Raw genomic sequence first — 25,619 nt, 5'->3', positions numbered from 1 at the left:
TTGTCCTATAATGCAGTCCATCGCCAAACGCCGCATGGCCAACTATGCCATCGCCATCGCCACCTTCCTGTCCGCCGCCTTTCTCTATTCCCTCGCCAACCGCCACCATCCCGAACACGCTCCCTATATCCCAGCCACCGGCGGCAACGCACCCTTGAAAGGCGTCGTCAACGAGAAGGAACAGCACAACAACACCCCGTGCTATGTCGATACCGACCTCATCAAGACCCTGGGCTACGAGTACGCCGGGTACGCCCGCTGGGAAATCGCCGTCGTGCAGACGGACAATTTCTCGGGCTTCGAGAAGAAACTCGACCTGCCCGTGCCGTCGGAATACCAGGTGTTGAAGCTCAACTCCCCCGAGCGCAAGCTGGCCCTGCCTGCAGAATACTGCACGAGCAATGCCGTGATCGAGGCGCCCATTCCGCCCCGGTCGCGGGTCGATGCCTCGTCGCTGGTGTTTGGCGTGTCGACCTCGCTGGAGCGGCTGGACGAGTCGCTCGATGCCTTTGCGCACTGGGCGGCGGGGACGAATACGAGGATCATCGCTCTGGTGGACTCGCAGGACCACTGGAGCCGCGTGCAGCGACGGGCTGCTCGCATGGGCATCAACCTGACCATCATCAAGTCGTCGGAAGACACGCTCGACCGGTACTTTTCGCTCACCCGCATCCTGCTGCAGAACCGCGAGTCCGCCGACTGGGGCGTCATCATCGACGACGACACCTTTTTCCCGTCCATGTCCAACCTGATCAACGAGCTGAAGCACTATGACCCCTCCAAGAGCTGGTACATCGGTGCTCCGACCGAGAATTTTGCCCAGATGAGCATGTTCTCCTACATGGCGTACGGCGGGGCCGGTGTCTTCCTGTCCATGCCGCTGCTCGAGCAGATGGACGAATCCTTCGATGAGTGCTACGCCTGGAAGGACGACGGGGGTGACAAACGAGTCGCTCGCTGTGTCTACATGCACACTGACACCAAGCTCACCTGGGATCACGGCCTCTTCCAGCTCGATCTGTGGGAGGCCTCTGGCTTCTACGAATCCGGTCGCCGTCTGCCCCTCTCCATCCACCACTGGAAGTCCTGGTTCCACACGGATGTCGTGGGCATGGGCAAGGTCGCCTCCATCTGCGGCGACAACTGCCAGCTGAACCGCTGGCGTATCTCGGACGAATGGTTCCTCATCAACGGCTTCTCCATCATCCAACACTCGTACCCCGTCTCCGACAAAGACCTGCTGGCGATGGAGCAGACCTGGGACCCCAGCCCGTGGGCGCGTGAGGAGGGATACACATACAGTTTAGGACCACTGCGACCGATGGACGAGCAAAAGATCTCGTTCCGGCTGAAGACGGCGACCGAGGATGGCAACCGAGTGCGCCAGATCTACGTGCTGGAGCCGCCAGAGGGCAACCCCGACCCGCCGCGGGTGCTGGAGATTGTGTGGAGAGTGATGAACCAGGAGTAGACGGATTTTGATTCTTGTATATAATATTCGACGTATATAATGTGTTTTTGACGATAGATGGACTGATAAATTGATAACTATGTACTTGGTCACTGCTTCGTGTCCTGCCGGTTTTCTCTACAAACTCGGCTTTCGTCCATACGCAACGACCCTACACGATTAGCATCCACCACCCCATCAGAGAAAGGAAACTTACACCTTGGTATATGAATGCACGCTAAAATCCCTCAACTGATCCTTCACCAGCGCGAACAGAATCTTCGTCCGGTCCGGACTCCAGCCCAGCACCTGCGTAAAGAACCGCAGCCCATACGCCTCCACCGCCGCCTGTACGTGAACCATCTGATACTTGGCTACCTCTTTCAAATACGGATCAGCGGGCCAGGGAGTAAAGGGCAGGAAATACGTCCGCTCATGCACGTCCACAAAACCGGCGTCAATCAGAAAGCCCTTGAGCTTGTGGTAGACTTGTAGTTCTCGTCCGTTCTTCCGACTGGCGTCGTTGATTCCGCGCAGCCAGTCCATGACGGGGGAGTCGTCTTTCAGCGTGCCGTCGTCGCTCCAGCCCCAGACGGCGCTTTCTTTGAGTTCGAGATACGCGCCTGGTTTGAGGTGTGCGTATGCTTGGGAGATGAGACGGGGCCAGTCGGCGACGCATCTACTTGATTAATATATACAGATATTAGGGGATAAGGGGACATACCCAGCGAGGTTGCGCGAGTGGATGAAGTCATACGTGTCTGGCTGATCTAACCAGTCAGACTCGAAATCGTCAATTAGAAAGTCGATGTTGGATGGTGTCCAACCGGGCTGGATGGGACTGAGGTCGTTTCCGATGACTCGCGCGCCGGGGAATTTACTGCTGAATGAGTATATACAGCATAGAAGATGGAGATGAAGACATACTCGGCCATCTCAATCGCCCAGATACCAGTGCCGGTTCCCAGGTCGAGGATTTTCTGGGGATTTTCGATCGGAGCGTTGTAGAGCTCTCCTTTCATGAGCATCAAGTACCTAGATAGTTAGTATACGCATATACAGGAGTATATGTGTCTTACAAGTGATGGACGAGATCCAACCGATCCTGCTCGTCCTCGTCGTTGGGCATCATGTAATGGTTCTACAGAGTCAGGCAATCCCAGCCAGAATAGAGAAGATACATACCGCACGACTGCTGGGATAGCGTCGACCGTTTTCATATTGATAGTCGATGATACTCGACGTGATGGAGTATGTTTCGAGGAATTCCTCGCTGTAGTCGCTGTGGTCGGTGGTCTATTCTGTTAGATGGCTCTTTCACCAGAGATGAGGACATACCGAGTTGCCATCCTCGTCAAACTCTACAGGATGCTGTGGCAGAATATCAGCCGGCTGATGGTTATCTGCGGGTATCTGTGTATCTGGCTGAGCTGCTTGTATAGCTTCTTCCGTCAAAGGAACTGCTGGCTGTGGCGAGGGCTGTGCAGTAGTTTCGGGAATGGCCGCAAGGGCCGAGTCGGTATTCTGGGCCGGCAATGAAGACGCCCGGGTCTCTCGCGGGACATCAGGGGCAAACGAAGGCAGAGGGACGCTGGATTCTCTCATGATGGCCTGATGGATGGATGGGAACAGAGAGAGAGCAGCGGGGATTTAAAGGAGTAAGAATGCAGAATGTGAGGAGTCGAATGTCACTGGCGCAGACGATCACAGTTCGTAAAGAAGCAACAATCAGATGCCAATAGCACGGGTCAATAGTGTGTTTATTTATTCTGGGGTTGACCTGTCACAACTCTATGACCAATTTTATACCTTGTCTACTCTCCTCTCTCTCTATTATATTCTGTCAATGTCTCATAATTCAGATAATAAATGATTGTGCGACCCAGAGCAGCGCGATACAGCAACTATTCTCTAGTGTTCCAAACTTCCACCTGCCATAGTGAATCCACTTTCCAATAGTGTCCTTTAGTCCACGGCCCATCCGGCCCATCGGATCGTCTGTGCCCTGTTTTTGGCACCCGATGGCGCTACTGGGTCTATCCCAGCTCAAAAATACAGCCTACAGGATGGCGACCTCCTTTCCACCCTGCATCCATCGCACCTTCTCACCAATTCCCTCGTGCTCAAACACCTCGTGCAGCTCTGCCCCAAACTGCGTGAAATGCTTCCACGCCTCGTGATGCATCGGCACCAGCACATCGGCTTGGATCTCGCGGAATAGCCTAGCGCCCTGCTTTCCGTCCATCGTAATCTGCGTCGGCTTGCAGTCGGGCTCTAAGCTCAGCGGCACATGCGCATTGCCCAGGTTGAACACTGCAGCACAGATGTGGTACTCGTCGGCCATCTTCTGCAGCTCTTCCACGTACACCGTGTCGCCGGAGAAATAGATCGCATTCGGCAGACCGTCCCGACCAGAGCCAAAGTCCTCGCCGGTGATGATGAAGCCCGTACATTCCTGGCCTGGAACGTGCTGCGTGGGAGTCGCGATGATTTGGAACTTTTTGCCCCCGATCACAGCGTCGACCTTTTCCCATGGCTTCATGCCACGGACAGCAGGGCGGGGAGAGAGGTTCTTTGCACCGTCCATCGTGGTGAAGACGTGGCGACCGTCGAGGAGCTGCCGACCGATGGGATCGAGATTGTCGACGTGATCCTCATGGCTGAGAAGAACGGCGTCGATGACGGGGAGTTGATCGAGACGCAGTGCAGGATCCTCCGAGACAGACAGAATGACGGGAGGAAAATCCCAGGAAGAGCCCGCAGGAGAAAAGAAGGGATCGGTGAGGAAGTTGACTCCGTTGATCTGGAGAATGGCAGTCGCAGTGCCAATATGTGTGGCATTCAATGTGACGGGCATTTTGACTGTTGTTCAAGCGACTATTTCAAGAGATGGAATGGTCTGATTGATGAGATGCATGTATGAGAAGGCGTCCAATGCTCCTTAAATATCCAAATAACCAGCGGAATGAACACAATTATCAATGATGATAAATACAATCGAAAAGATCCGAATGCTGAACAATAACGATGATTCATGTGGATGGATTATGAATATAGATCCTGATTTCCCAAAGAGGAAATAAAAATCGCCAAGGTGGGATACCGATGTTGAATCATCCACATTATTCAGTCTCATACAAACTGCCAGCTATGAGCTGCTTATTAACCATTTCTAAGATCAATAACGCTTTATACAAACACTATAAAGCCCTGTTCTTCTACATCAATTGGCGTGTTGGTTGTATCCACTAAGCAAACCATGACCGACTGCAACCAAGTCGAATTGACCCGAAGCTATACCGCCGGCGCAGAGGGCTTTGATACCCCTGGACATGGTCCGGCCATCTCCAGACTACCCAGCCTTCAAAACCTTCCCGACTATGAAGTATACTGGGATGTCAACGACGCGCAGAATCCTCGCTCATGGCCCACCTGGTACAAAGGGCTTGCGGTTACCGCGATGAGCGTTGGTGCCACCGTCGTCAGCCTGTTCAGTACGCTGTATACATCAGGAATACCGGGGATAGAGGAAGAATTCCAAGTATCCAAACTCATCGCCCTGCTTGGGGTGACCACATACCTACTCGGGATGGCAACAGGAAGTCTGTTCGTTGCGCCGGTCAGCGAACTTGTCGGCCGCCGGCCTGTCTACATTGTCTCCATGCTTATCTTTCTCTTGCTAGTCCTTCCGAGTGCTTTGGCTTCCAACATTGGTGCTATTCTGGCGAGTCGATTCTTCGGAGGCTTCTTCGGAAGTGCCATGATGTCCAACTCTCCTGCGTCGGTCAATGACATTATTTCCTCTGAGCATCGGGCTCTGGCTTTTGGCATTTGGTCCATCGGCCCTGCCAATGGCCCCGTGTATGGCCCGATCATCGGTGGCTTTGTATTTGAATATCTCGGATGGAGGTGGACGAATTGGATTGTCTTGATCCTCGGGGGTGCAGCGTTTGTGCTATTATCTTCGATTAAAGAAACATATGCGCCTGTAATCTTGAAGAGAAGAGCAGCAGAGAGACGGAAAGAGGCGGGAAACGACATATGGTGGACGCGATATGATGATGGACAGGCTTCGTGGCCATTGATCAGAATCAGTCTGTATAGACCACTGAAGATGCTGTTCACAGAGCCTATCTAGTATGTCAACTGACACTCACCATACATCATAACTCATACTAACTGAACAGTATGTTCTGGGATGGCTATGTGGCCATAGTCTACAGCATCCTCTATCTCTGCTTCGTCGCCTATCCCATCGCCTTCCAGCAAGAACGAGGCTGGTCACCAGCCATCGGCGGGCAGGTTTATTGTCAGCTTCACTACGGACACCAGACCCTTGGCCACATTCATAAAACACCCCGGAATCAGTAAAGAGAAGCAATCGCCTGGAGAGAATTGCTTCCTGGTATGTCCAGCCTCGGGAGTCCCATTTTGATTCACCCACCTTGATTTCACATTTGCATCGGCACCTTCCAATGCAATCAGTGTTGCATAGGCATTGCCATAGAGATGGTGCCCATCGCACTGATCTGGATAATCTTCTCTTCAACCTGGTGTTGTATGATGCACAGCCTGCCTACCCAGAGATATCGGATTCCCATTTTGGAGCATGCAATCATGGCATGCCGAATGGTGGCAGGTAGGAACGCCTTTTTCAGAGATCCTGCTGTTTTTAGATTACCGATATTGTTGGTTCTGGCCTCGAGAGGTAGTTGTTAACTTACTCCCCATACATAGGTCAACGCAGCATACTGACCAAACCGAGGGATTTTGGCAACACATTCGTTGGTCACGTCAATCAGTCGAAAGCCTGGGGGATGAAGGTCTGGCAATCTTGACGACATGTACTGTGTTTGCTTTCACAATCACCAAGCCACGAAGCAACTGCTGCCCAGCCTGAGCCCATCAGGTTCTTTAGTTTATCGATTCTTACTAGGCGAACGTAACAAGATTGAATGAAGACAGAGTTATTCTATGATTAAGCACAGTATACTTGGTCCTTGACATCTTATTTTCCAGTAAAGTAAATGCATTCAATTTTCAACATACCTACATTGCAAACCGAAAAGGGATTCCTGATGTTACTGGCTTCAGCAGCCAGAACCTTCGATCCTTTACAAACAATTTTCAACAAATACCCGTATCCCAAGTAAGTAATAATACAAGAGATAAGGCCAGTATGTAAAAAATCGGCGATTGGATTAAAAGCGAAGATTGGTGTGTCAGGCTGAATTAGCCGCTGACTGTGCCACTCATGCTTGGGGCAAACTGCCTCTTAAAATAATATAAGGACATCTTCCAAGGCAGTACACTTGGCGCAGTGCTAGATATCGCGCAAGCCTCAAAGCCACGCTTCCAAAAGCACGGAAATAAAACAACACCAAGGTAACTATCTAGGCAACTGTTGACAATCTGTCGATTTCCCTCCTCTATCCCTCAGGTGCTTCACTGCAAAGAATTTGGTGTAACCCTGCGTGGAATGCGATAGGGCCGTTCAATCAAGCCGACAATGCCATGACGCAAGTGCCCTTCTCGACCTGAGCAAAGTCTAGTAGCCTACTGAAAAGTGAACTACAAAACATGGACGCAGTATATCCAGTCGATAGGCGTAGCTGAGACGGGGCGCTTGACGACTGGACGAGCGGCACCGAAATGCACCTCCAACGAACTCAACCATGTTAGACCCGCGACCACTGCAAGAGCATAAAAGACGGGCCTCCCGCTCCACCAGCCGTCGAGTCCTCAACATTCTTATTGCCCTGAGACCGCCCAGTCTAGCAATCTAGATTACACACGTCTTTCGAGATACCGACCTCTATACGTTCTTCTGCAGCCTCAAACTACATCGATTGTCCAGTACAGTTCTTCCGTCACGCTGCTGAACAAGCCTTCATTCCTGACATCTCAAAACGCTCAGTTTAGGTCAGCAAAGCCATATCGTATAGGCAAAATGTTGGCAGGAAACGGCTGTAACGCGGAACTCTGGCAATTCTCGCAACAGCTCTATCCCGACCTCCCTCCAATCGAGGCGTATCTCGCACTTCATCGCGACTACGTGGCACCTTTGGTGGGACCAGTCATCAAGGGCGGGCTTACTGCAGCCGAGATCTACGTTCTTTTGAGAGATCCTACTTCAATGATCGCCAGAATCCAGGGAGCTCGCCTTAGTATGGAGTGTGTGGAGCGGCTTCATCCTTACATCAAAAGCCTTTTTGCAACCTCGCAATCAACAGTCGGAAATCTCACGGCAAACGAGAAAGAAATCTCAGCCCAGCTCACCGCGGGAATTTGGACGCGATACAAAGCGGGTACCTTGGGCCAACCGAACTCGTTTGTTGATGGCGTTGACACGGCGGTGGGGGGTGCCAGCGTCGCCGGCGAAAGCGTGAAGAATATTCCCAAGGAAATCACAGACAATAATAGTTCGGCAGCTTCTGCCAGCTCTGGCGCCGCGGAGCCGCTGTTCGATCGCATCAACTACCTGGAATGCTGGAATACAGCGTTGCGAACGATCCAGACTGCCCAGGCACAGCGGATTATCAAATCTCTGGATGTCATCGCCGAACAACTCGGAGATAGGAATTGCATCGCTGTGATGGGCGCAGGTGGTCCCGAAGGCTTTGCTCGACCGATATACGACTTGATCAAAATGAAGGTCAACAAGGTCGATGTGGCGGATCGCAAAAATCATCGCTTCTTCCTCTACCATGACTCCAACAATTGGCACCACATATTCGAGAGGTTGACAAGCGAGAATCCACTGCCGCCGGAATTCATCAACAATCCCTGCGACGACCTCGACCATGCCTGCCTGTTCATGCGTGAAGTCCGACAGAAGCTCATCGCGAAAGATGAAAAGCGCGGAAAGGGCATTACATTCCATCTAGTCATCCCATCGTGGTCCAAGCTCCAGATCAAGGAGCCTTTGCATTTCCCTGAAGACCTCTACCCTCTACAAATTGAAGGACTGAAGCACGGTGGCAAAAACCAGGTCGAGTTGAATCTTCCAGCAGCACCCGCTGGACTTCTCCATGGAGTCTCGAATGTTCTTGACCCCAACAACTGGAACACCATTGCAGGGGGTGCCAGTGCCGCAGTCACTTTGCCAGCCGTCGGCTGGGGGGTAAACGGCATATCTCTCGCTATTAGCCTCGGTGTCGGCACCCTTACAGGAGTGGGGCCGCTTCTGGCTATGCCGCTGTGGGTGGGAACCGCGCCGTTCGCTATGGGCATGTCAGCTCCAATCATTCATGAAACGGTTCATAATGCACTCCATGAAGAGGACCCTAGGGTTCTAGGGTCTACGGAGCGCTTGCACATACGGCGACGGCGTTTTTAAACAGGGGGTAACTGGGAACCCTGATAATGTTTATCACCTATGTCAACACCTATCCTAACATATTTTCTCAATCTCTGCAATGGAATTCTTAAAGTGCGTCTAGGTACTTGGTCCTATTTTATTTTGCTGAAGTGAACTTTAAGGTAGTGATACATAAATTTAGAAAATGGTTGCTGTAGCTCCTAGACGATGCTATAATGAGTGAACCAGATCTTGTAGTAGAGGGCCCTCAGCCGAATAGCGATAGTTTTCATCCCGAACACCACACACAACCCTGTCTTCTCCATCGTATTCGCCAATCCTTCTCAAACGCTGCACGCCACCAAAGATCCACCGGTGATGGACATGTTGTCAAGACCAAACGCCCCTCCAGATGTGATGGATGTAATCAGTTCTTTCTTGCTGGAATCAAGAGCATGTCCTAGATCATCGCCTAAAACAACTATAACAGCAGATATACTGTCAGTATCATATCTTGTACTACTTAGATCTTATTCCAAGCATAGTAGACATACTTACCAAACAGAAATCCACCGACAGCAATGTTGTGGAAACAAGCCATGTATAGTAACCAGTCTTGGTATCTTCAATTGACTTGAGCAAAGAATCAGGAACAGCCTCTTTGTTTGCAGCATACTCAACATGCCCCATCGTCGTATCATCTTTCTTCTCATCCATTTCCGACTGGCCGTAATTCATTGTTATACGTAGCGGATTGGTAAAATATTTGAAAGAAGATAGTGGCTGGATCTGGCAAAGGAAAGGCGAGACCGTTTAATATCATTGTCACATTATTTACTTTGTATATACAGCTTGGCCTAACCAATGATCAAACATGTGATACTCCTATCTGTCACTGCGGAGGAAAACTGGGGAATCCGGGGAAATGCGGGGAAATAATCGACTTTCCGTGGTTTCTTGCCTTTTTGGTTTTATCCGGCAATCCAACCCGACAGAATGCGGGGGTGCCATCACCAGCAAATCACAGTATTCCTGCATAATTGCCTCGAAAGTGACAGACATCATTATTAAATCTGTTTATTTCCCTCGCAGCTCAATCTTGTCTGCTATCGCCTTTCTTGCACTGTTTTAACGAATCGAGTATTCAACACTGACATCGACGTCATTGAGTAGCTTCATCGTACGAGAAATGCCGAAACTCACCATAGAACCTTGGTAATTGTGTCTGTCTGCAAGATATACTACAAGCTAACTCTTGTACTCGGATAGCCAGAATTGTCGCAGTATGTGCCTGTCTCTATCGCATATCTCCTGCTAACAACGCGCAGAGCGCCATTTGAAATGTAAACAATGACATCAATGCACATTCAAACGCCGATTCTAACCCCGACAGGCGACGGAGCGCGACCTGTATGTGCCCGATGCAGGGAACTCGGCGAGGAATGCAGCTCCAACAGTCCGGTTATTCGATATCGGCATGGTCTTAGCCAGTATGGACTGGAGTTTTCGGATGACCAGCCATGGTTGACTACAAAAACGCGTATGTCCATCTTCATTTCACGTACATGACTAACTGGTTAGATCTACAATTTATCGACGAATCTCCGCATCTGGCATACTACTATGACAACGAGCAGGATCAACCTTATGCACTGTCATTACAGCATCGTCAATCTTCTCCGTCACAGAAACAATCGGACACAGGAATTGACAGTCAGAATAAAGCAAAATCACCAAAGGCATCAGGCCCTGCCACTCCCCCCCGATCCAGTCGCTCATCTGAAAACTCCCCAATCGACACAAAAACACAATGGCCAGATCTACCTCGCTCAATCTGGTCGCACAAAGACGTGCAGGAGGCCTGTTTAATGCGGTATTTTGTCGAGGAACTGGCACAATGGGTACGTCGTCATCTGCCCAGCAGAAGGTACTCTCTAATGCATCAAGTTCGACTCGTGCGATTCATCTAAGCACTTTGCCCTTGTTGTTCCTCACAGAGCGGCAACTTGTCCAGCACTTCTATATTCCATCTTCTCAGCCTCAGCACGGTATCTCAGCCGAAGCCAGTATGCCACTGGCAAAGATGTCTTGTTTGCGGGGAAAAGACTGCCATATCTCAGAGAAGAGACTGCCCTCGAATATCAGAGCTTATGCATCTCCCACTTGATGGAGTTGTCTGGCGACACCGCTGACGTGCACGATGAGAATCTCCTGGCTGCTGCTGTTATCCTACGGTTCTATGAGGAGGTGGATGGTGTGTATCCATATGTACGGTGATTTTCATGTCAATTTCTAACGAATGTAGCACCACTCGTGGGAGTTGACGATGAAACATATCTACGAGGAACGCATGTATTTCTCAATGCACAAGCCGCCACAGCCGTCAGAGATGATGGGCTTCAACGAGCTGCATTTTGGGTTGGATTCCGACAGGAATTCCACAAAGCATTCCTGCAACAGCGAGTCTTCCAGTTTGACTTGAATTGCTGCAATGACTCGACGTATAGACTGCTGGATCCAGTCGATGACTTCACCTGGGCGAATAGGATCATTCTGCACTGCGCCAATGCGCTGATGTACTGCTACGGCGAGCAGGACCGTACGATGAAGAACTACGACGAGCTGGTCGAGTATAATCAAGGATGGCAGGCGTTGACTCCACCGACTTTTAATCCCATTTACTGCAAGGAAGCGGATCGGTCAAAGGGTGAGGTATTTCCTGAAGTGTGGTATTTGGACGATTGCATTGGTATTGTTTACTATCCTTATAGTGCAAGTAATATGTCTGACGGTTATAGTCACTGCGATGCAGCATTTGCATCTGGCAAAGATCCTCCTGACGGTGTTTAATCCCAAGATTCCCCGGTTGGGTCCAAGTCGGAGGGCAGCAGTGGCACAGAGAGAGGTATGTTGGTGTCTATCAAGATGGTTAATACTGACGATTCAGGCCGAGATAAAAGCCAACATGTTCCGGCTATGTGGGATAGCACTGTCGAACAAAACAGCTCCTGGATTTATCACAGCCTGTATGGGTGTTTCCATGTGTAGGTATTTATTTCATTTATTAGAAGTCAAACACTGATGACAGCAGGTGGTGATCGAATAACAGACCGAACAGAACAGGATGCTCTGCTGGGGATACTGGTCAAGACGGAAGAGACACATGCATTGTCAACAAAAGCGGCCCAGGAGCATCTGAAGCAGGCGTGGAATAATTCGATTTCTGATGATGTTGTTTAGAGGATGTATAATGGGATAGAATATAGACAAATGGATGAGTCAGAGTTAATATATGCTAATCTCTGATTGGTCTGATCGGGTCTGACTCAATAGATAAGACCAAATATATAAACCAGTTCTCCCTTGTCTATCAATATCACACCAAAGCAATGCTGCCCTTCCCTCAACAAGTCACCGCTGTCATCCTCCCATCCGAGGTGCAGCCCATCCATACCAAGCGCCTCATTCTCCGTCCCCTCCAAGATGGAGACGCTGCTGGGATCTTTGCCATTCGCTCTCGTCCAGAAACGGTGAATTTCCTGTAAGTATATTTCACTGTAGCCAGAATTGCCTTTATTTCCAGGCTTGTTCTCTGGTGTATTTACCTGCTAATTCTTCAGCTTCCCCAAAATACCTGAATCAAGTATCGAGCAAACAAGAGCCTGGATGACCAAGAAGATCATCACGGACCCAGATGCGTCTGGTGCAACAGGTCGACACTTTGAATTTGTTCTCATCCAGAGAGATGATCCCGAAGAGCAGATTGTCGGGGTTGTCGGGGTGAATGGATTGGTCCCGGCACCCTCGGTGGGATACGGTGTCCATCCTGATTTCTGGGGGAGGGGATATGCTGGCGAAGCCTTGCAGGGCCTCATCAAGGCATGGTGGGAGCTTCCACGGAAGGATAATATCGTACAGGATGATGGCGTTAAAGAGAAGCTGTATGCGGCTTCCAACTGTGACAACGTGGGCAGTATCAAAGTGTTGCGGAAGAACGGATTCCAGATATACGACAAAGTGCCGATGGAGGGAGAAACTGTTGCGATGATGTATCTCGTGAAGCCAGAATTGTAGAATATTTCATTTGATGCCTAGTTGTACGCGTATAGCCCAGACCCAGCGGATCCGCGTACCCGTATTCGTTTAGAAGTCATCTCGTACTCGCATCCAGTATATAAAGCAGCTCCAGCTTCAGTTCTATTTGCTATCCACAAAATGCAGCTCATGTTGTTCCTGATATTTCTTCCCTCCAGTCTGGCATTGGCTCAGAGTCAAAGGTATATTCTCCGTTCTTCACAATCTGACGGTTCTAACAAATCTAGCAACTTCACGCCCAAAAGCCTCCATCGTGGAACGGTCCCAACCATCCCGACTGACGCCTACCATGAATTCACTCTCGATGAACATCATCCGCATGCTACACTCGATTATGGCGCCCATGTTGCCGGTCTCCCGTCAGTCCAAATCGCGGCGCTGTCTGGCCCCGTCCAAGTCGAGGTGAAATACAGCGAGCAATTCTCCGGCCTTCTCGAGCCCCTCGCCGATGGCCCCAGCACTTTGGTCTCGAGCCTTGCCAATTCCTATCGCGTCGAAACCTTTAACATCACCCAGTGTGGACAGGTCCAGTCCTCGTTGACCCAGGGTGGACAGCGCTGGCAGGCCATTAGGTTGATTACCAACGGGACCGTCGCCTTTCAATCGGTTGGCTTCAAACCGACTGTCCAGCTCGACGATCTATCGCGTCTTCCGGGGCAATTCAAGTCTTCGAATTCCCGTTACAATGAAATATGGAAGCTGGGTGCTCGTGCTGTGTCTCTGGCTTGCTTCGACGAGGGATCCCAACCGTCCATCTGGAATGTCTCCAGCGACGGGGCGTTAGTCTCCAGCAGTGTCCCAAGTTATTCCACAAGTGCCTGGAACTTCGCCAACTACACGTTAGAATTCGACGCTCAGATCGTCCGCGGCGGCCTGCAGTGGTCGATGGGATACAATTTTGGCATTCGTTCGCAAGGAGGGATCCTGTTGAACCTGGCTGGCAACTACCCCGTCGAGTCGACCTTTGCCAATACCAACAAGACTCTTTTTCCGCCTTCCACCGTCAGTCTGGGCTATGGGATTGCGTTTGTCAACCAGACGACTATCTCGTCGTATGCTCTCGATACCTTCTCTGTGCCGTTTGAGGTTCGCGAAGGAGTCTGGCATCATATCCGCAGCACCATCCACTCCGGGAGCTTGTCCGTTTCGATCAACGATCATCCCGTCTTCAATGTCCCGCTGAGCGATTACTACATCGGTGGTGGCTCCATCTCAACTTCAGGGACGTTTGGATTTGGAGCATGGCAGGACCAGTCTGGCCTGATCCGTAATGTCGCTGCTCATGACGGTACTGGCAAGCAAATCTACAGCAACGCCATGACGAATGCCTCCCAGGTGCTTCCCGAATACGGAGTGCACGAGAACTATTATTCGACCTGCGTCGACGGCGCCCGTCGTGATCGTCTGGCCTGGCTAGGAGACTTCATTCACACGGTGCGCATCCTGAGTGTGTCCACCGGTCGGATTGACCAGATACGAGGCACGTTTGAGCAGCTCTTTGCCTTCCAACTGCCCAGTGGCCAGCTGCCCATGGCACCGTCTCTGGGCTATTCTCCGGATACAGATGCCACCGCGTTTGCCCTGGGCGGCAGCCTCGGATTGAGCCTGTATCTCCTTCCTGACTACCATATCCTCGGTCTGATCTCCGTCGTGTCGTACATGGAGTCGTGGAACGATGTCGACTTTGCCAAAAAGCATTGGTCCACTCTGTCTAGTGCAGTCGACTGGCTGTCCAGCCAGCGCAGCAACACCACCAGTCTGGTCGACTTTTCTCGCTATGTGACGGCATTCCTTGGGCCTGTCAATGGAATCGCAGTCAATGCTGCTGCAGTCCAGGCCTTCAAGGGAATGTCAATGGTTGCATCAGCCGTGGGCGACAACTCCTCTGCGTCAAAATGGGCGTCCATCGCCACCTCCTTGAAGACCGCAATCAACACCCGGCTGTGGAACGGCACACTGGGTGTATACTCATTGGCAACCTCCCAACCATCCGACTTCTCCATCGCTGGAACCGCATTCAGCCTGTCATCCGGCATCGCCAACAAGACGCAGGCCCTTGCGTCCATCTCACATCTCGCTAGCCTCCAACTCGGACCAGGATACAAGGACGCCAGCACCGTCAGTTCAAACGACCCAACTGCCAACATATCCCCAAATACCAACGGCTTCCTCCTCCCCGTGCTCATGGAGCATGGCAAAGCCAATGAGACTCGATTCCTCCTGGACAATCTCTGGGGCGCCATGTTATCAAACGAGTCGACCTTCTCCGGTGCCAGCTGGGAATACGTAAGCCAGCAACGCAGCCCAGGGCTGGGGCAGTACACTTCCCTCAGCCACCCGTGGGGAGGCGCAGCAACGTACATCTTATCGCAACGTGTTGCAGGTATCAGACCGGTCGAATTTGGCTACAAAACGTGGATTGTCGAGCCGGCATATACCGGATTTGATCTGGATCATGTTGAGTCTACTGTTCCCACGCCACATGGTGACTTTACTGTTTCTTGGTCGGTAAAAGACTCCTTGTTCACGATTCGAGTGGATGCACCGGCGGGGACAAACGGGCATGTTGTCTTGCGGAAACATTGGGCTTGTCCAGACCTGAATGGCAGTGGGAAGTGCCGTGGCATGGGGGATTTTGTCCGTGAAGTGACTGGTGGTTCTCCAATACAGTTTGAGGTTGAAATCCCTTGGGTAAATCTACAGAAGATGTTTAGTTGATGGAAAGTGGGGAATTTATGTATATATATATTTCCTGTACAGTGGAGGATAGCTTCATTTCAACATCAGTAGAACATAACACGTGACAATATGAAGCAAAAAATAATAAAGACAGCAAATATGAGAAATAAGATAAATATAAGGTTGCATTGGGTTACTGCCTTAGGGCATAGGGCTAACCTAAAAGCAATTTGCCACATCGGCCTCAACGGCGCCCCATAGCCAGGCAACTGAAACAGCGACGACTTTCAGCCAACAACGTTTCTCCTATTCCTATCATACATGATATAAACATCTGCCTATCCACGGGAATGGATGCGCATCATGGCTCGTAGACAACATCGCAAGTCCCGCAATGGCTGCATCGAATGCAAGCGGCGTCATGTTAAGGTACAGTCTAGCTTCGATATCATGGACAACACTAACTGGGTACAGTGTGACGAGAAGCGACCCATCTGCTCCAACTGTACAGTCTCAGAAAGAACGTGCCAATATGCAGATCCAGATGCACCATCTACTGTGTCCAGCGCACACGCATCTCCCGCTCCGCCCGTCGCAAGGACATCCGCCCAGGATGTCCCCGAAGACGTGGAGCATAAGTGCCCTCCAGTGAACATGGAGCATATTGAGCTGTTCTACCATCTATCAACTCAAACCATCCATTCATTACGCCTAGAACACGAGGGTCTCGACGTCTCATTTTCCGATATCATGAAAGAGCTGGTCTCCGCGCCGTATCTCATGAACGAACTGCTCGGCCTATCCGCCATGCATCTCAGCACGCTGCATCCGGAAAAACAAAATCATTACCGACACCAGGCAGCAGAGCTACAAAATCACGGTCTATCAATATTCAACCAAATGAAGCCTGAAATCAACGCCGAAACATGTGTTCCCATGTTCGTTTTTTCTGCGGTCCTTGGCCTGCATGTCATGTGCGAAACATTTGTCTTTCGAGAGATTGAATTTGAACCATTCATGGACCGGTTCGTTCGCTATCTCTCTTTGCATCAAGGAGTTAGGGTGATGACGATTGGCACATGGGATTTGCTAAAGCAGAGTGCTCTACAGCCACTGTTAAAACAGGGGGAAGCTATTCCATCTGGTACTGAATCCGGACATACCTGCGCGAGACTTCTGGATCTCATCAAGGGAGCCTACCTAAGTCATGAATACATGGATATTTACGAGAAGGCCATATCAGCTTTGCAGTCTGTCCTCAGCGCCGCGCAGTCAGATCTGAACGGGAGGCCCAATATCAATGCTATTATAACTTGGCCGGTGATACTGCCTCCTGGGTACACCGAGCTATTAAGAAAAAGAGAGCCGTACGCCCTCATAATTTTGGCTCATTACGCCGCGCTTGTCCATTCTCGCCGCGATTTGTGGATGTGTGGTGATGGAGGGCAGTTTTTGATCGAACTCATCAGTCGACATCTAGGGAGTGGATGGTCCGACTGGCTGATATGGCCTAATTTGGCTATAGTTGACCCGGAAGGCGCCATAGCAGGAGGTTGAAGTGAAACATGATTGGAGAGCAAATTACAAGACTTATAATACATAATCAAAGAAATCACAAAAAGCTCAGTCCGCACAATAGAAACTCTCAGCCGAAGTCACATTACCTGCTCCTCGGTACTGCACGCGTTGGGGATACGGACAAAGGATCCGATTGTACGTCGCTCCGTTATTCAGACGATACTTCACTGGAAGACTATCCGGCGCAGTATCAGACTCGACCCAAGCAACCAGGCTATCGAACATGGTAGAGGGCTGTCCTCCCTGACCGCCATAACAGTGGCCCATCATTGGGGCTTCAAAGAGTCGATAGTACTCGTTGACATTGGCATCCCCAGCCGTGACAGCTTCATAGTACGACCTTGTCCCGTTGGGAGGGATGACCTCATCCATCTGCGATAATCAGCAAAAAAGCACGTTTGAAGGAAGGATACTACGTACCAAGCCATGATAGGTCAGCATCTTGCCGCCGGCATCGCGAAACCTAGATAAATCGGGATTGTCGGTTCCAAATACCGTCTTCCACTGCTGGAGGGACTTGCGGAAGAGGTGGTCGAATTGCTGGTGTGTGAGGGTGGATAGGTTGAAGTTAAGGTTCTGTTCAACGAGCACCTGAGCCCATTGGTTGTACAACTCAGTCGATGAAGCAGTGCATGTCCCATTGGCACACTTCGTGTTTGCTGGAGCGTTTCCCCCTGCCAGGGCAGTTCCAGGATTGAAGCCATACCACAGGAACTGGCCATGTGGATCTCGCGCTCCGGTCCAGGTGGCATTGGCAACCTCAGCGGCGACAGTGGAAATGTTCATCAGGGATCCAGTATCGGTGCAGTTGATCTGGGTTCCGACAAGAGTGAACGGATCGAAGGCGCATGAATGAGGATCGGAGAGTATACCATCCTTGAGGCCATCGGCACCATCACAGGCCGAGACTGCGGCAGCTGTGACTGCGTTAAGCTCGCAAGGGTGTGGATACTTGCCCATCTGGTTCATAACGAATTGCGCCCAACACCCTCCCAGAGAAACCTGCGGCCAGTTGATTGCCGGAGCAGAGGCGACGATACCATCATACGCGTCTGGATACAACTGGGCTAGAGCTAGACCCTGTATCCCACCCTGTGAACAACCAGTCCAGTACGAGTACTTGGGCTTCGATCCATAAGCACTCTCTGCGAGGTTCTTCCCAATGAGTGCTGCATCGTTGAGGGAGATGGAGCCAAAGTCGTGAATCGCATCGTAATCCAGCATGCCGTCGTCCAGGAGGGCCCAGTCCGCAGGGCTGTCACTTGTGTGTCCTCCATCCGTCGAGACGACGGTGTATCCCTCGGCCACCGCCGCAATCATTCCGTATGTGGTAAGATCTGTGAGACCAGCGCTATATCCATTCCCTCCCACCCCCTGCATTCGTTCATTCCACGAGTCGCTGGGTAGGAAGACGCCGACGTTGATGGTGTCATTTTTGCCGATATGCTTGTAGGTCACGGTCACGTTACAGAAGCTGGTATTATGCGCCGCGACGCCTTCATGGTTATAGTAATACCATTCAGAGATGTACTGGGAGACATTGGAGACTTGGTTGGCGTGCAGTGACAAGACTTGGACATCGGGGATCAGAGGATATGAAAAGGCCTCAGGCGAGCACAAAGAGGGTGAAAGACTGTTCATGTCGGAGTGGGGATATACAATAGAAATGACTTTTAGAGAAAGGAGTGTGGCAGAGTTTCATTCAAGGATGCGCTTGTTAAGTAGCTTGTCAGGTATATACATGTTGCTATTCTGATTCTGCATCCGAATACGCGTATTCCAAGTGTTCAAAGTTGATGCCTCGGAACAAGAACCACGATTCGTGATACTTGGCTTGTTAAGATAAAAGGGATACGCGTATTCGGGATTGATTCAGGATAGTGGGGCAGTGGGGTAAACACTTCATTTCTGGTCAGAGTTAAAGTGCAGCAGGGTTAGAACAGTAGTTTCTAAAGATTCGGGAACTTTTATAGAGTCCAATGCTTGAAAAGGATGGATTGGATGTATTCTTCAAATGGAAAGATCTTCAAAAAACGGTCTATATGGAACGACAAGCAAATGACGGAAATAGATACAAGAAAAAAAAGATAGGGAAAACCGTATCATACTGAATCCGTATGTGCAAGTGGTATGCTTCCCTCGGTATCTCTAGCCACATTCAACTCACTAGGATACCAGATATAAAAGATAACCATGACAATCGACATGGGCACACTATCAAAGATATACATGGTCCATTCATGCTTGAGAGGATACCCACTATTACCCATGATCTCTTCCACTATACGGAAGATCGATCGGATAAGAATCAACGCACTGACAGCATACAGCATATACAGGTATCGCTCCCAGGGAAAGCCAGGTTTGCGGCATTCCACCGTGGGTGAACGACGAAGACGCCGTGCGAAGATGATGGCGGTAACCCAGAAAAGGGAAAACGACACGAGTTGAATTGCCAAACCCCCAACAATCATGACCTTTGCCCATTGAGGGTATCCCATTACTGAGAGCGCAGAGGAGTTGCCCTGGACGACAAAGGACAAGATGTCGCCCCAGACAAAGGTCTTGGTAAGGCGAGAGACTTTGATGATGGACAGATGTTCTCCTCTGACCCAGCGGATGAGACGACCAAGAGTCATGTAGATGGAGGCAGCAAAGAGCGTAGGGCCCAACAATATGAACATGCTAGAAATAATGTAAGGCCCCAAGGTTGTTGTGTCATTATGTGCCATACAACGGCCAATGTATCCGATGATTTCAACTGAGTTGTTATTAGACTGGTAAATTGTGCAAGGCGAAGAGACTTACATAGTCCGCCAATGGTAAATGCGATACAAAACCATGTTCTTGTTCTGTAAAGCTTCCAGGAATGAAGACCGGTCGTGACAACAAAGATGAGCATGAAAATGACCGCTGCAGCGATGGAAGGAACATAGTTCCAAAACTGATAGGAACGAGACACGAGGTGGTTCATAATGGGCTGAACTGGGGTGAAAGACAATCGTGTATGTAGAGGATGTTAACAGAAGAAAGCATATCTTTTAAAGCAGAGATTACCCTCTGAAGTGCTGGGTAAATTTTATTTTTATCTTCTATTCTGTCCATCTCGATTCTATACGCGTATAGAAAAGACCCACTACAGATAACTCTAAACACACTGCCAATCAGCAGTCTCTACTCATTCCAAAATAGGAAATGTTCCCGTCGGCTTCTATACGCGTATAGAAGACATGCCACAAAAGTGATACCCTGAAAGATTTTATTCTCTTTGATGAAAAGAATCAGTAAATAGCCCTCAAGCACTAATTAGGATTGCCAGAACCTCGGAGATGAGCGAGAACCACGAGTACATGGCACACTAGGCTGTATCATGTATGAGGCAATGGAATAGCGGCAATTTATGTGAGAAATCTATTTTACTCGCGCCTATCCTATGAAACTCCATTATGCAGGGAGGAAACTACGCGGTGTGGAATTTTTTTCCTTGGCTAATCCCACATTTGCAAGAGAGATATATAAAGTGTTTGTAAAATGCGTGCATATATCTAGTAATATGTAGTACAATGTTCAATGAACTATATCCGCGCGTGGCTGATTTGATGATTCCTACGATGAGAATGTCTTGTATAGCGCTTCTCAGACGTCCAGAAAGAAGGTGGTAGCTAGATTCATCACGGGTCTACTCCGGCAGCAGGGTCGTCATAAATGCCAGCATTGCAAGGTATATCAGGTGGCAATAGAGTCCTTCGTGCTTGATAGAGGCTTTGTCTTGGAGACAAGACCTCCAAGAGGCGATAAAGGAGCGATAGAAGTGTCTCCGTATAGTCCAAATGGTTCAACTTCACCCTTTGCCACGTCTCTGCCTCGTTTAGCACTCTTGAAAAGTTTAACATATCTAGCATGATGGGTGGCATCCAAGAGGCAGCTTTGGAAATCGCATCGCTGCTAACGTCGCATAGGACTGGGGAAACATGCCCTTCATTCCCGCAAAATAGGGTGCGTGTGCCCTTTTACATTGCTAATTCAATGTCAAGCCTAATAATTGCTAGAGAGGATAAGAACGATCATCCAGAAGTGAAAAATGCCAGAATAAGTCAAAATAGATTTAAGTTGCGAAAGCAAGCATTTTCACGTACCTCAGTGGCTTCCAACGCCAACGCACGATCTTCCGGCATCAGCCTGGCAATCCCACCTCGCAGCTGAATCACGCGATAGAGCCCTTTAACCCGGGTGTCAAACTCAAGATGGTGTGGATTACCGCTGCAGAGTGAAGACAACGTACACCGATGCATGAGCGCCGTGGAGGCGAGTCGAGCTGTTGAGGGAAGGAAGTGAGACACAGGTCGCCCCACAGTATCAGTCGCGGTATCACGTATCCAGATCCTGGAATATTCAAGACACGCTTGAGCTGTATGGAATTCGCCTGCTTCTTGGCGGAACAGCGTTGTTAGCCCTTATTGTTGCCTAGTATGACATGGGACCCGATGGTGCGCCTGTCAGAGCCCCCCTATCCCAGTGGGGCCCTGGTCGATAAACTGGGGCACCATGGTGACGGGGATGGCTTTATGCTACTCTAATAGTAGGCTGGGCCATCGAGGCTCCAATAGATAGCGCAAATAATGCACGGAGCACTGTTGGTTTATGATGTTGACGCTGGCAGTTTGTTCGCGTCAGCTAACAGACCCAGCCTCATGATTGGGGCATAATGTATACACCCAAATTCATGCACCACATGCTGAGAGGATGAGTTAGTCAGCTGTGCTGTACATGAGAACTAGTTATGTGTTCTTTGTACATAGAGCGAAGGATCATTGGGGACATCCCAAAAGGGAAGCCGATATCTGATTGGCCAGGCATGGGGAAACTGGATGGCGAAGCTCACGCCAGCCGGATGCGCTAATCTGAAAGGGGCAGTCAATGGCTTATAGGTTGGTCGAATGGGGTGGGGGGTAGCAAGACACGGGCGTTTATTGGCTCATATGGCCGCAGCCAGTCTCCACTTACAGGATCAGGTCGAGGGAATCAAAGCCCTGATCCTGAGATTGCTAGACAGAGTCAACAGAACGGGCGACTGTGTGCTAGATAACATAGAAAAGGGGAAAAAGCACCATTCTTAGGGGAAATGGACTTCACTCCTCACTCTCACACTGTATCATCAACTTTTAATTGTTGCATGTGAAGCTCTCTATATATATCACTGCACACATAATCACAAGTGATACAACAAGTCCTTACGCACAGCAATAACACAGCCCAAGCTGGTGATGCTCTGATTGACTGCTGAACAGTACTGTAAGCTACCTGTGATGATAGACAATAACACATGCATCAGCAAGACTTATGTTATCACGAGCGGCAACCCTGGCCTAGGCCTCGAGACAGCGCGACATCTTGTTGCGGCATCAGCCGACTGTGTTGTGCGGAACCTCGAGGCGGGAGAAACTGCAAAGAATGACATCGAGAAGACAACCGGCCGTAAAGGGGTTGTCCAGATACGTCACTACCATTTATCCAGGACGATCACACATTAACCCCTGTATTAGGTACAGCATATAGATGTCAACGTACGCATCTGTACAGGCCTTCGCTAAGAAGATAACAGTGGGGCTCGACAGGATCGACGGTTTCATCTGTAACGCAGGGCTCATGATCGATGCGTGGTCACAGTCTAAGGGCATGGAGACGAGCATGTTTGTCAATGCCATCAACACGGTCTTCCTCGGCGCTCTCACGATGCCTAAACTGAAGGAATGTGCCAACAAATTCAACATCAAGCCAGTCCTCATCTTCATTGTCAGTGTACTTGGCTACATCGTCAACGGCGAGATAGACAACAGCCGCAAAAGCATCATCTTTGACGGGCTCAACGACCCGAAGCTGGCCAGGAGGGACGCGAGGTGAGATTTACACTCACATCCTATTGTCTGGCATTATAGCTAATGTGTGATCAAAGATACGCCCTCACCAAGCTCGTGGAAGAGTGCGTCGTACGCCAGTTTGCAGGCCTATGCCCTGTCGAGCATACAGGCGTCGTCATAACCATGGTCACGCCTGGACTCTGCAGCACCAGCCTAGGCTGCCGCGCGCGAACCTTTACTAAGATCATGCATGAGGCAGTCCGATGGCACGAACGGCAGAGGAGGGCCAGAAGCTACAGAACAACACCTGGCACGAGCTTGTTTCCAGGCTGGAGTCGGTGCAACGCGGCTAAATTTCACAGTTCAAGTAGCACTATTGCGTATCAATTTCCTGTAACATTATATCTATGATTCGGACCTTTAATACCGCCTTTTTAGATTGTTTCTTCCTGCATTTGTATGATTTCTGAAAGCCGAATTACTTTTGCTTTCATTAGACCATCTGCCAGTCACTCCTTACCATTAAGAAGTACGACTATAACACTCACGTAATACTAAAAATTGACCAAATCACAAAGTTGTGACTGCTTGTACGTTTATAACGGAAATCTGTCTCCGTTGTGACTGGCAAGGCTGCAAAGATAACCAGGATAATCCTTGTAGATTTGAAATGTTTATTAATTAACCCAATTTCTCGGTGCACGACTCGATTTTCTCCGCTAATTGATGACTGCTCTCAAAAGAATCTCCTCTCCGCCGTATTTTAATTATGGTAAACATCACCACTTCCATCACAACCCAGGCCATCGCATTTCTCACCACAATGGGTGAAGATAATCTGCATTCCATTAGAGCTTTCTTTGTTCGCACCCTAGCCAACCATGCATCCTTGAATCACCAGTGCCGCCGCTTCTTCTCGAACGGCACCGCTGCAGATGTTTTTGATAAAAATCGAGAGAAATATCACCTTCTCGCGCGGTACATCTTCGACATTCAGATAATCAACCATGCTAGTCAATTGGGGCTTTTCCATAATTTGCTGGCAAAATATAGCAGGATACTCGCTACTATTTTGTGTATACCGGACATTGAAGAGGTAAAGCATGGTCTGTGGACCTTCGGGGGGGTACTCAATCAGGGAGCCCCGCCGTTCAGGATAAACGATGACAATCTTCCGATCACGCACCATGAAGCGAAGATCATATTCGAACCATACGGGGAGCAATTTTACCAAGAGCAATTTGCATTCTGCCCAATTACATTGAAACGAAGCAATATGATTCAATACACCGGACACAGAAACAATTGCCCACTGCCATATCTTGAACACCAACTCCTTGCACCGGGAATTTCACGGGTCGAATTGGAGAAGCACCAACTCACGTGTACAGATGGAAGCAGTTATAATAGCAAGCCGGTATGCATTGTTGTCAAAGAGCTGAATGACGAAGCAATCAAATTAGACAAAGTGGCATGGGAGGGAAACCTTGATCGATTGCTGAGTAAACGGGATAAGTCTATAATAGACCTCGTTGCCACATTACAGAGTGGTGGTGCATACAGCCTGCTTTTCGAACCCGCATCGTGCAATTTGTCTGATTATCTCTTTGGCTTAAAGGGAAGAACGCCTGACGATGCAGCGGGAAGGTACCGAACATTTATCAATGCAGTTTCTATGGCAGGCGCGTTGGCATTTCTGCACAAAGAATTGGAGGAGATGACAAAGCACTCGAATTACTCCTTCTACTATCTTGACCTCAACCCACGCAGTATTTTGATTTTTGATACCAATAGGGAGAATGAGACATGGAAGATGACCGACTTTCGTGTGTCCCGCATCAGGGGCATCGATACTCGTGCCGAATCAACACAATACCTAGAAAGGTTGGGGAACCCAACTAGTCCGAAAAAGCCAGAGCCTTTTAAACGCCCTGGCTCGGACGAAACATATCATGCACCGGAGGTCTCCGCCCCAGAGTACTCCGTTACCTGGGAGAGTGATATCTGGTCCTATGGCTGTATTCTCGGCTTGGTTATATCGCACCTTGTCCGTGGGCCCCGTGGTGCCAGAACGTTCCGAAATATATTATGGCTCAGTGCACGAGAAAGACGTACTATTCGATTGAGAAAATGGTTTCTTTCTCACACGATTGGGGAATGGTTTAGTGAATTGGAACGATATATCAACAATGCCTTATCTCAGTGGGACATGGATGTACTTTGTGAAGCTCTCCGATATACGAGGGAGACGATCCTTAGAATCGAGCCTAAGCAAAGGCCTTATGCTGCAAAGATAGAGCAGCAGTTGGTCGAAATTGGTAAAAATCTTGTGAAGCCGCAGCCAGTGATGCCACTTTCGACAGATTCTGGATATGCCTCCGACCCCCGAGCTGACAACATAGAGAATAGAGTTTCTCCAATGCAAGAACCAATTCCTAGACCAGCAAGTGGTTATAAAAATGTCTTTGCCCAGCTGTCTCCGAGAAAATCCCCTTCGGCAGTTCAGTCTACTTCAGAGATTTCCGAGCTGGAGGATGCGCAAATACAGGGAATGAAAGGCAATATCACTGTCGCCCAGACCAAGGATGCTCAGAAATTGAGCAATTCCACCATCGAACGCCATTCCTCTTCCTCCATTGTGGACTTTCATACGATGAAA

The 25,619-nt window shown here is 49.7% G+C and overlaps 13 protein-coding genes across 13 annotated transcripts; 8 read left to right on the top strand and 5 right to left on the bottom strand.

Moving 5' to 3' along the window:
- Nucleotides 1–34: 34 nt before the first annotated feature.
- Nucleotides 35–1,471, top strand: ASPWEDRAFT_106727 (glycosyltransferase family 31 protein; the record flags this gene model as incomplete). Its single annotated transcript, XM_040827833.1, has 1 exon — nt 35–1,471. The coding sequence occupies one exon, from the start codon at nt 35–37 to the stop codon at nt 1,469–1,471; it is 1,437 nt and encodes a 478-aa protein (XP_040689994.1).
- A 192-nt stretch (nt 1,472–1,663) lies between these two features.
- ASPWEDRAFT_737065 (class I SAM-dependent methyltransferase) lies at nt 1,664–3,055 on the bottom strand (the record flags this gene model as incomplete). The annotated part of the gene is made up of 6 exons (XM_040839366.1): nt 1,664–2,129; nt 2,175–2,330; nt 2,378–2,485; nt 2,530–2,591; nt 2,636–2,746; nt 2,789–3,055. 6 exons carry the CDS (start codon nt 3,053–3,055, stop codon nt 1,664–1,666), a joined length of 1,170 nt encoding a protein of 389 aa, XP_040689993.1.
- Nucleotides 3,056–3,377: 322 nt separating this feature from the next.
- ASPWEDRAFT_37887 (MBL fold metallo-hydrolase) lies at nt 3,378–4,460 on the bottom strand. The gene has a single exon (XM_040834778.1). It carries the CDS (start codon nt 4,305–4,307, stop codon nt 3,510–3,512), a length of 798 nt encoding a protein of 265 aa, XP_040689992.1. The 5' UTR covers nt 4,308–4,460; the 3' UTR covers nt 3,378–3,509.
- Nucleotides 4,461–4,724: 264 nt separating this feature from the next.
- ASPWEDRAFT_86037 (uncharacterized protein) lies at nt 4,725–5,749 on the top strand (the record flags this gene model as incomplete). The annotated part of the gene is made up of 2 exons (XM_040839575.1): nt 4,725–5,587; nt 5,638–5,749. Coding segments are annotated over 2 exons (975 nt in total), but the record flags the coding sequence as incomplete, so codon positions are not given.
- A 1,502-nt stretch (nt 5,750–7,251) lies between these two features.
- ASPWEDRAFT_37886 (uncharacterized protein) lies at nt 7,252–8,903 on the top strand. The gene has a single exon (XM_040834777.1). The coding sequence runs from the start codon at nt 7,401–7,403 to the stop codon at nt 8,787–8,789; it is 1,389 nt and encodes a 462-aa protein (XP_040689990.1). The 5' UTR covers nt 7,252–7,400; the 3' UTR covers nt 8,790–8,903.
- Nucleotides 8,886–9,488, bottom strand: ASPWEDRAFT_181350 (uncharacterized protein; the record flags this gene model as incomplete). The annotated part of the gene is made up of 2 exons (XM_040831872.1): nt 8,886–9,231; nt 9,305–9,488. The coding sequence occupies 2 exons, from the start codon at nt 9,486–9,488 to the stop codon at nt 9,095–9,097; spliced, it is 321 nt and encodes a 106-aa protein (XP_040689989.1). The 3' UTR covers nt 8,886–9,094.
- Nucleotides 9,489–9,939: 451 nt separating this feature from the next.
- Nucleotides 9,940–11,990, top strand: ASPWEDRAFT_169840 (Zn(II)2Cys6 transcription factor; the record flags this gene model as incomplete). Its single annotated transcript, XM_040830528.1, has 10 exons — nt 9,940–9,965; nt 10,020–10,033; nt 10,079–10,093; nt 10,144–10,290; nt 10,332–10,651; nt 10,698–11,004; nt 11,056–11,499; nt 11,549–11,655; nt 11,698–11,794; nt 11,842–11,990. 10 exons carry the CDS (start codon nt 9,940–9,942, stop codon nt 11,988–11,990), a joined length of 1,626 nt encoding a protein of 541 aa, XP_040689988.1.
- Nucleotides 11,991–12,139: 149 nt separating this feature from the next.
- On the top strand, nt 12,140–12,824 carry ASPWEDRAFT_169839 (GNAT family N-acetyltransferase; the record flags this gene model as incomplete). The annotated part of the gene is made up of 2 exons (XM_040830527.1): nt 12,140–12,291; nt 12,371–12,824. 2 exons carry the CDS (start codon nt 12,140–12,142, stop codon nt 12,822–12,824), a joined length of 606 nt encoding a protein of 201 aa, XP_040689987.1.
- A 141-nt stretch (nt 12,825–12,965) lies between these two features.
- ASPWEDRAFT_169838 (uncharacterized protein) lies at nt 12,966–15,563 on the top strand (the record flags this gene model as incomplete). Its single annotated transcript, XM_040830526.1, has 2 exons — nt 12,966–13,027; nt 13,073–15,563. 2 exons carry the CDS (start codon nt 12,966–12,968, stop codon nt 15,561–15,563), a joined length of 2,553 nt encoding a protein of 850 aa, XP_040689986.1.
- Nucleotides 15,564–15,887: 324 nt separating this feature from the next.
- ASPWEDRAFT_25797 (uncharacterized protein) lies at nt 15,888–17,081 on the top strand (the record flags this gene model as incomplete). The annotated part of the gene is made up of 2 exons (XM_040832776.1): nt 15,888–15,953; nt 15,999–17,081. The coding sequence occupies 2 exons, from the start codon at nt 15,888–15,890 to the stop codon at nt 17,079–17,081; spliced, it is 1,149 nt and encodes a 382-aa protein (XP_040689985.1).
- A 66-nt stretch (nt 17,082–17,147) lies between these two features.
- Nucleotides 17,148–18,743, bottom strand: ASPWEDRAFT_58248 (uncharacterized protein; the record flags this gene model as incomplete). Its single annotated transcript, XM_040838373.1, has 2 exons — nt 17,148–17,474; nt 17,523–18,743. 2 exons carry the CDS (start codon nt 18,741–18,743, stop codon nt 17,148–17,150), a joined length of 1,548 nt encoding a protein of 515 aa, XP_040689984.1.
- A 461-nt stretch (nt 18,744–19,204) lies between these two features.
- ASPWEDRAFT_169835 (RTA1 domain-containing protein) lies at nt 19,205–20,076 on the bottom strand (the record flags this gene model as incomplete). The annotated part of the gene is made up of 2 exons (XM_040830525.1): nt 19,205–19,863; nt 19,911–20,076. The coding sequence occupies 2 exons, from the start codon at nt 20,074–20,076 to the stop codon at nt 19,205–19,207; spliced, it is 825 nt and encodes a 274-aa protein (XP_040689983.1).
- A 2,582-nt stretch (nt 20,077–22,658) lies between these two features.
- Nucleotides 22,659–23,003, top strand: ASPWEDRAFT_25794 (uncharacterized protein; the record flags this gene model as incomplete). The annotated part of the gene is made up of 1 exon (XM_040832774.1): nt 22,659–23,003. One exon carries the CDS (start codon nt 22,659–22,661, stop codon nt 23,001–23,003), a length of 345 nt encoding a protein of 114 aa, XP_040689982.1.
- Nucleotides 23,004–25,619: the final 2,616 nt, after the last annotated feature.

Source organism: Aspergillus wentii, assembly GCF_001890725.1.
Source record: "Aspergillus wentii DTO 134E9 unplaced genomic scaffold ASPWEscaffold_3, whole genome shotgun sequence".
NCBI classification, from domain to species: Eukaryota; Fungi; Ascomycota; class Eurotiomycetes; order Eurotiales; family Aspergillaceae; genus Aspergillus; species Aspergillus wentii.
Note: the sequence above shows the minus strand (reverse complement) of the source record. Positions and strands in the feature narration are given on the sequence as shown.

Excerpts from the sequence above, each read along its gene's own strand:
- ASPWEDRAFT_37886 (XM_040834777.1), top strand. The coding sequence starts at position 7,401 with ATGTTGGCAGGAAACGGCTGTAACGCGGAACTCTGGCAATTCTCGCAA.
- ASPWEDRAFT_37887 (XM_040834778.1), bottom strand. The coding sequence starts at position 4,307 with ATGCCCGTCACATTGAATGCCACACATATTGGCACTGCGACTGCCATT.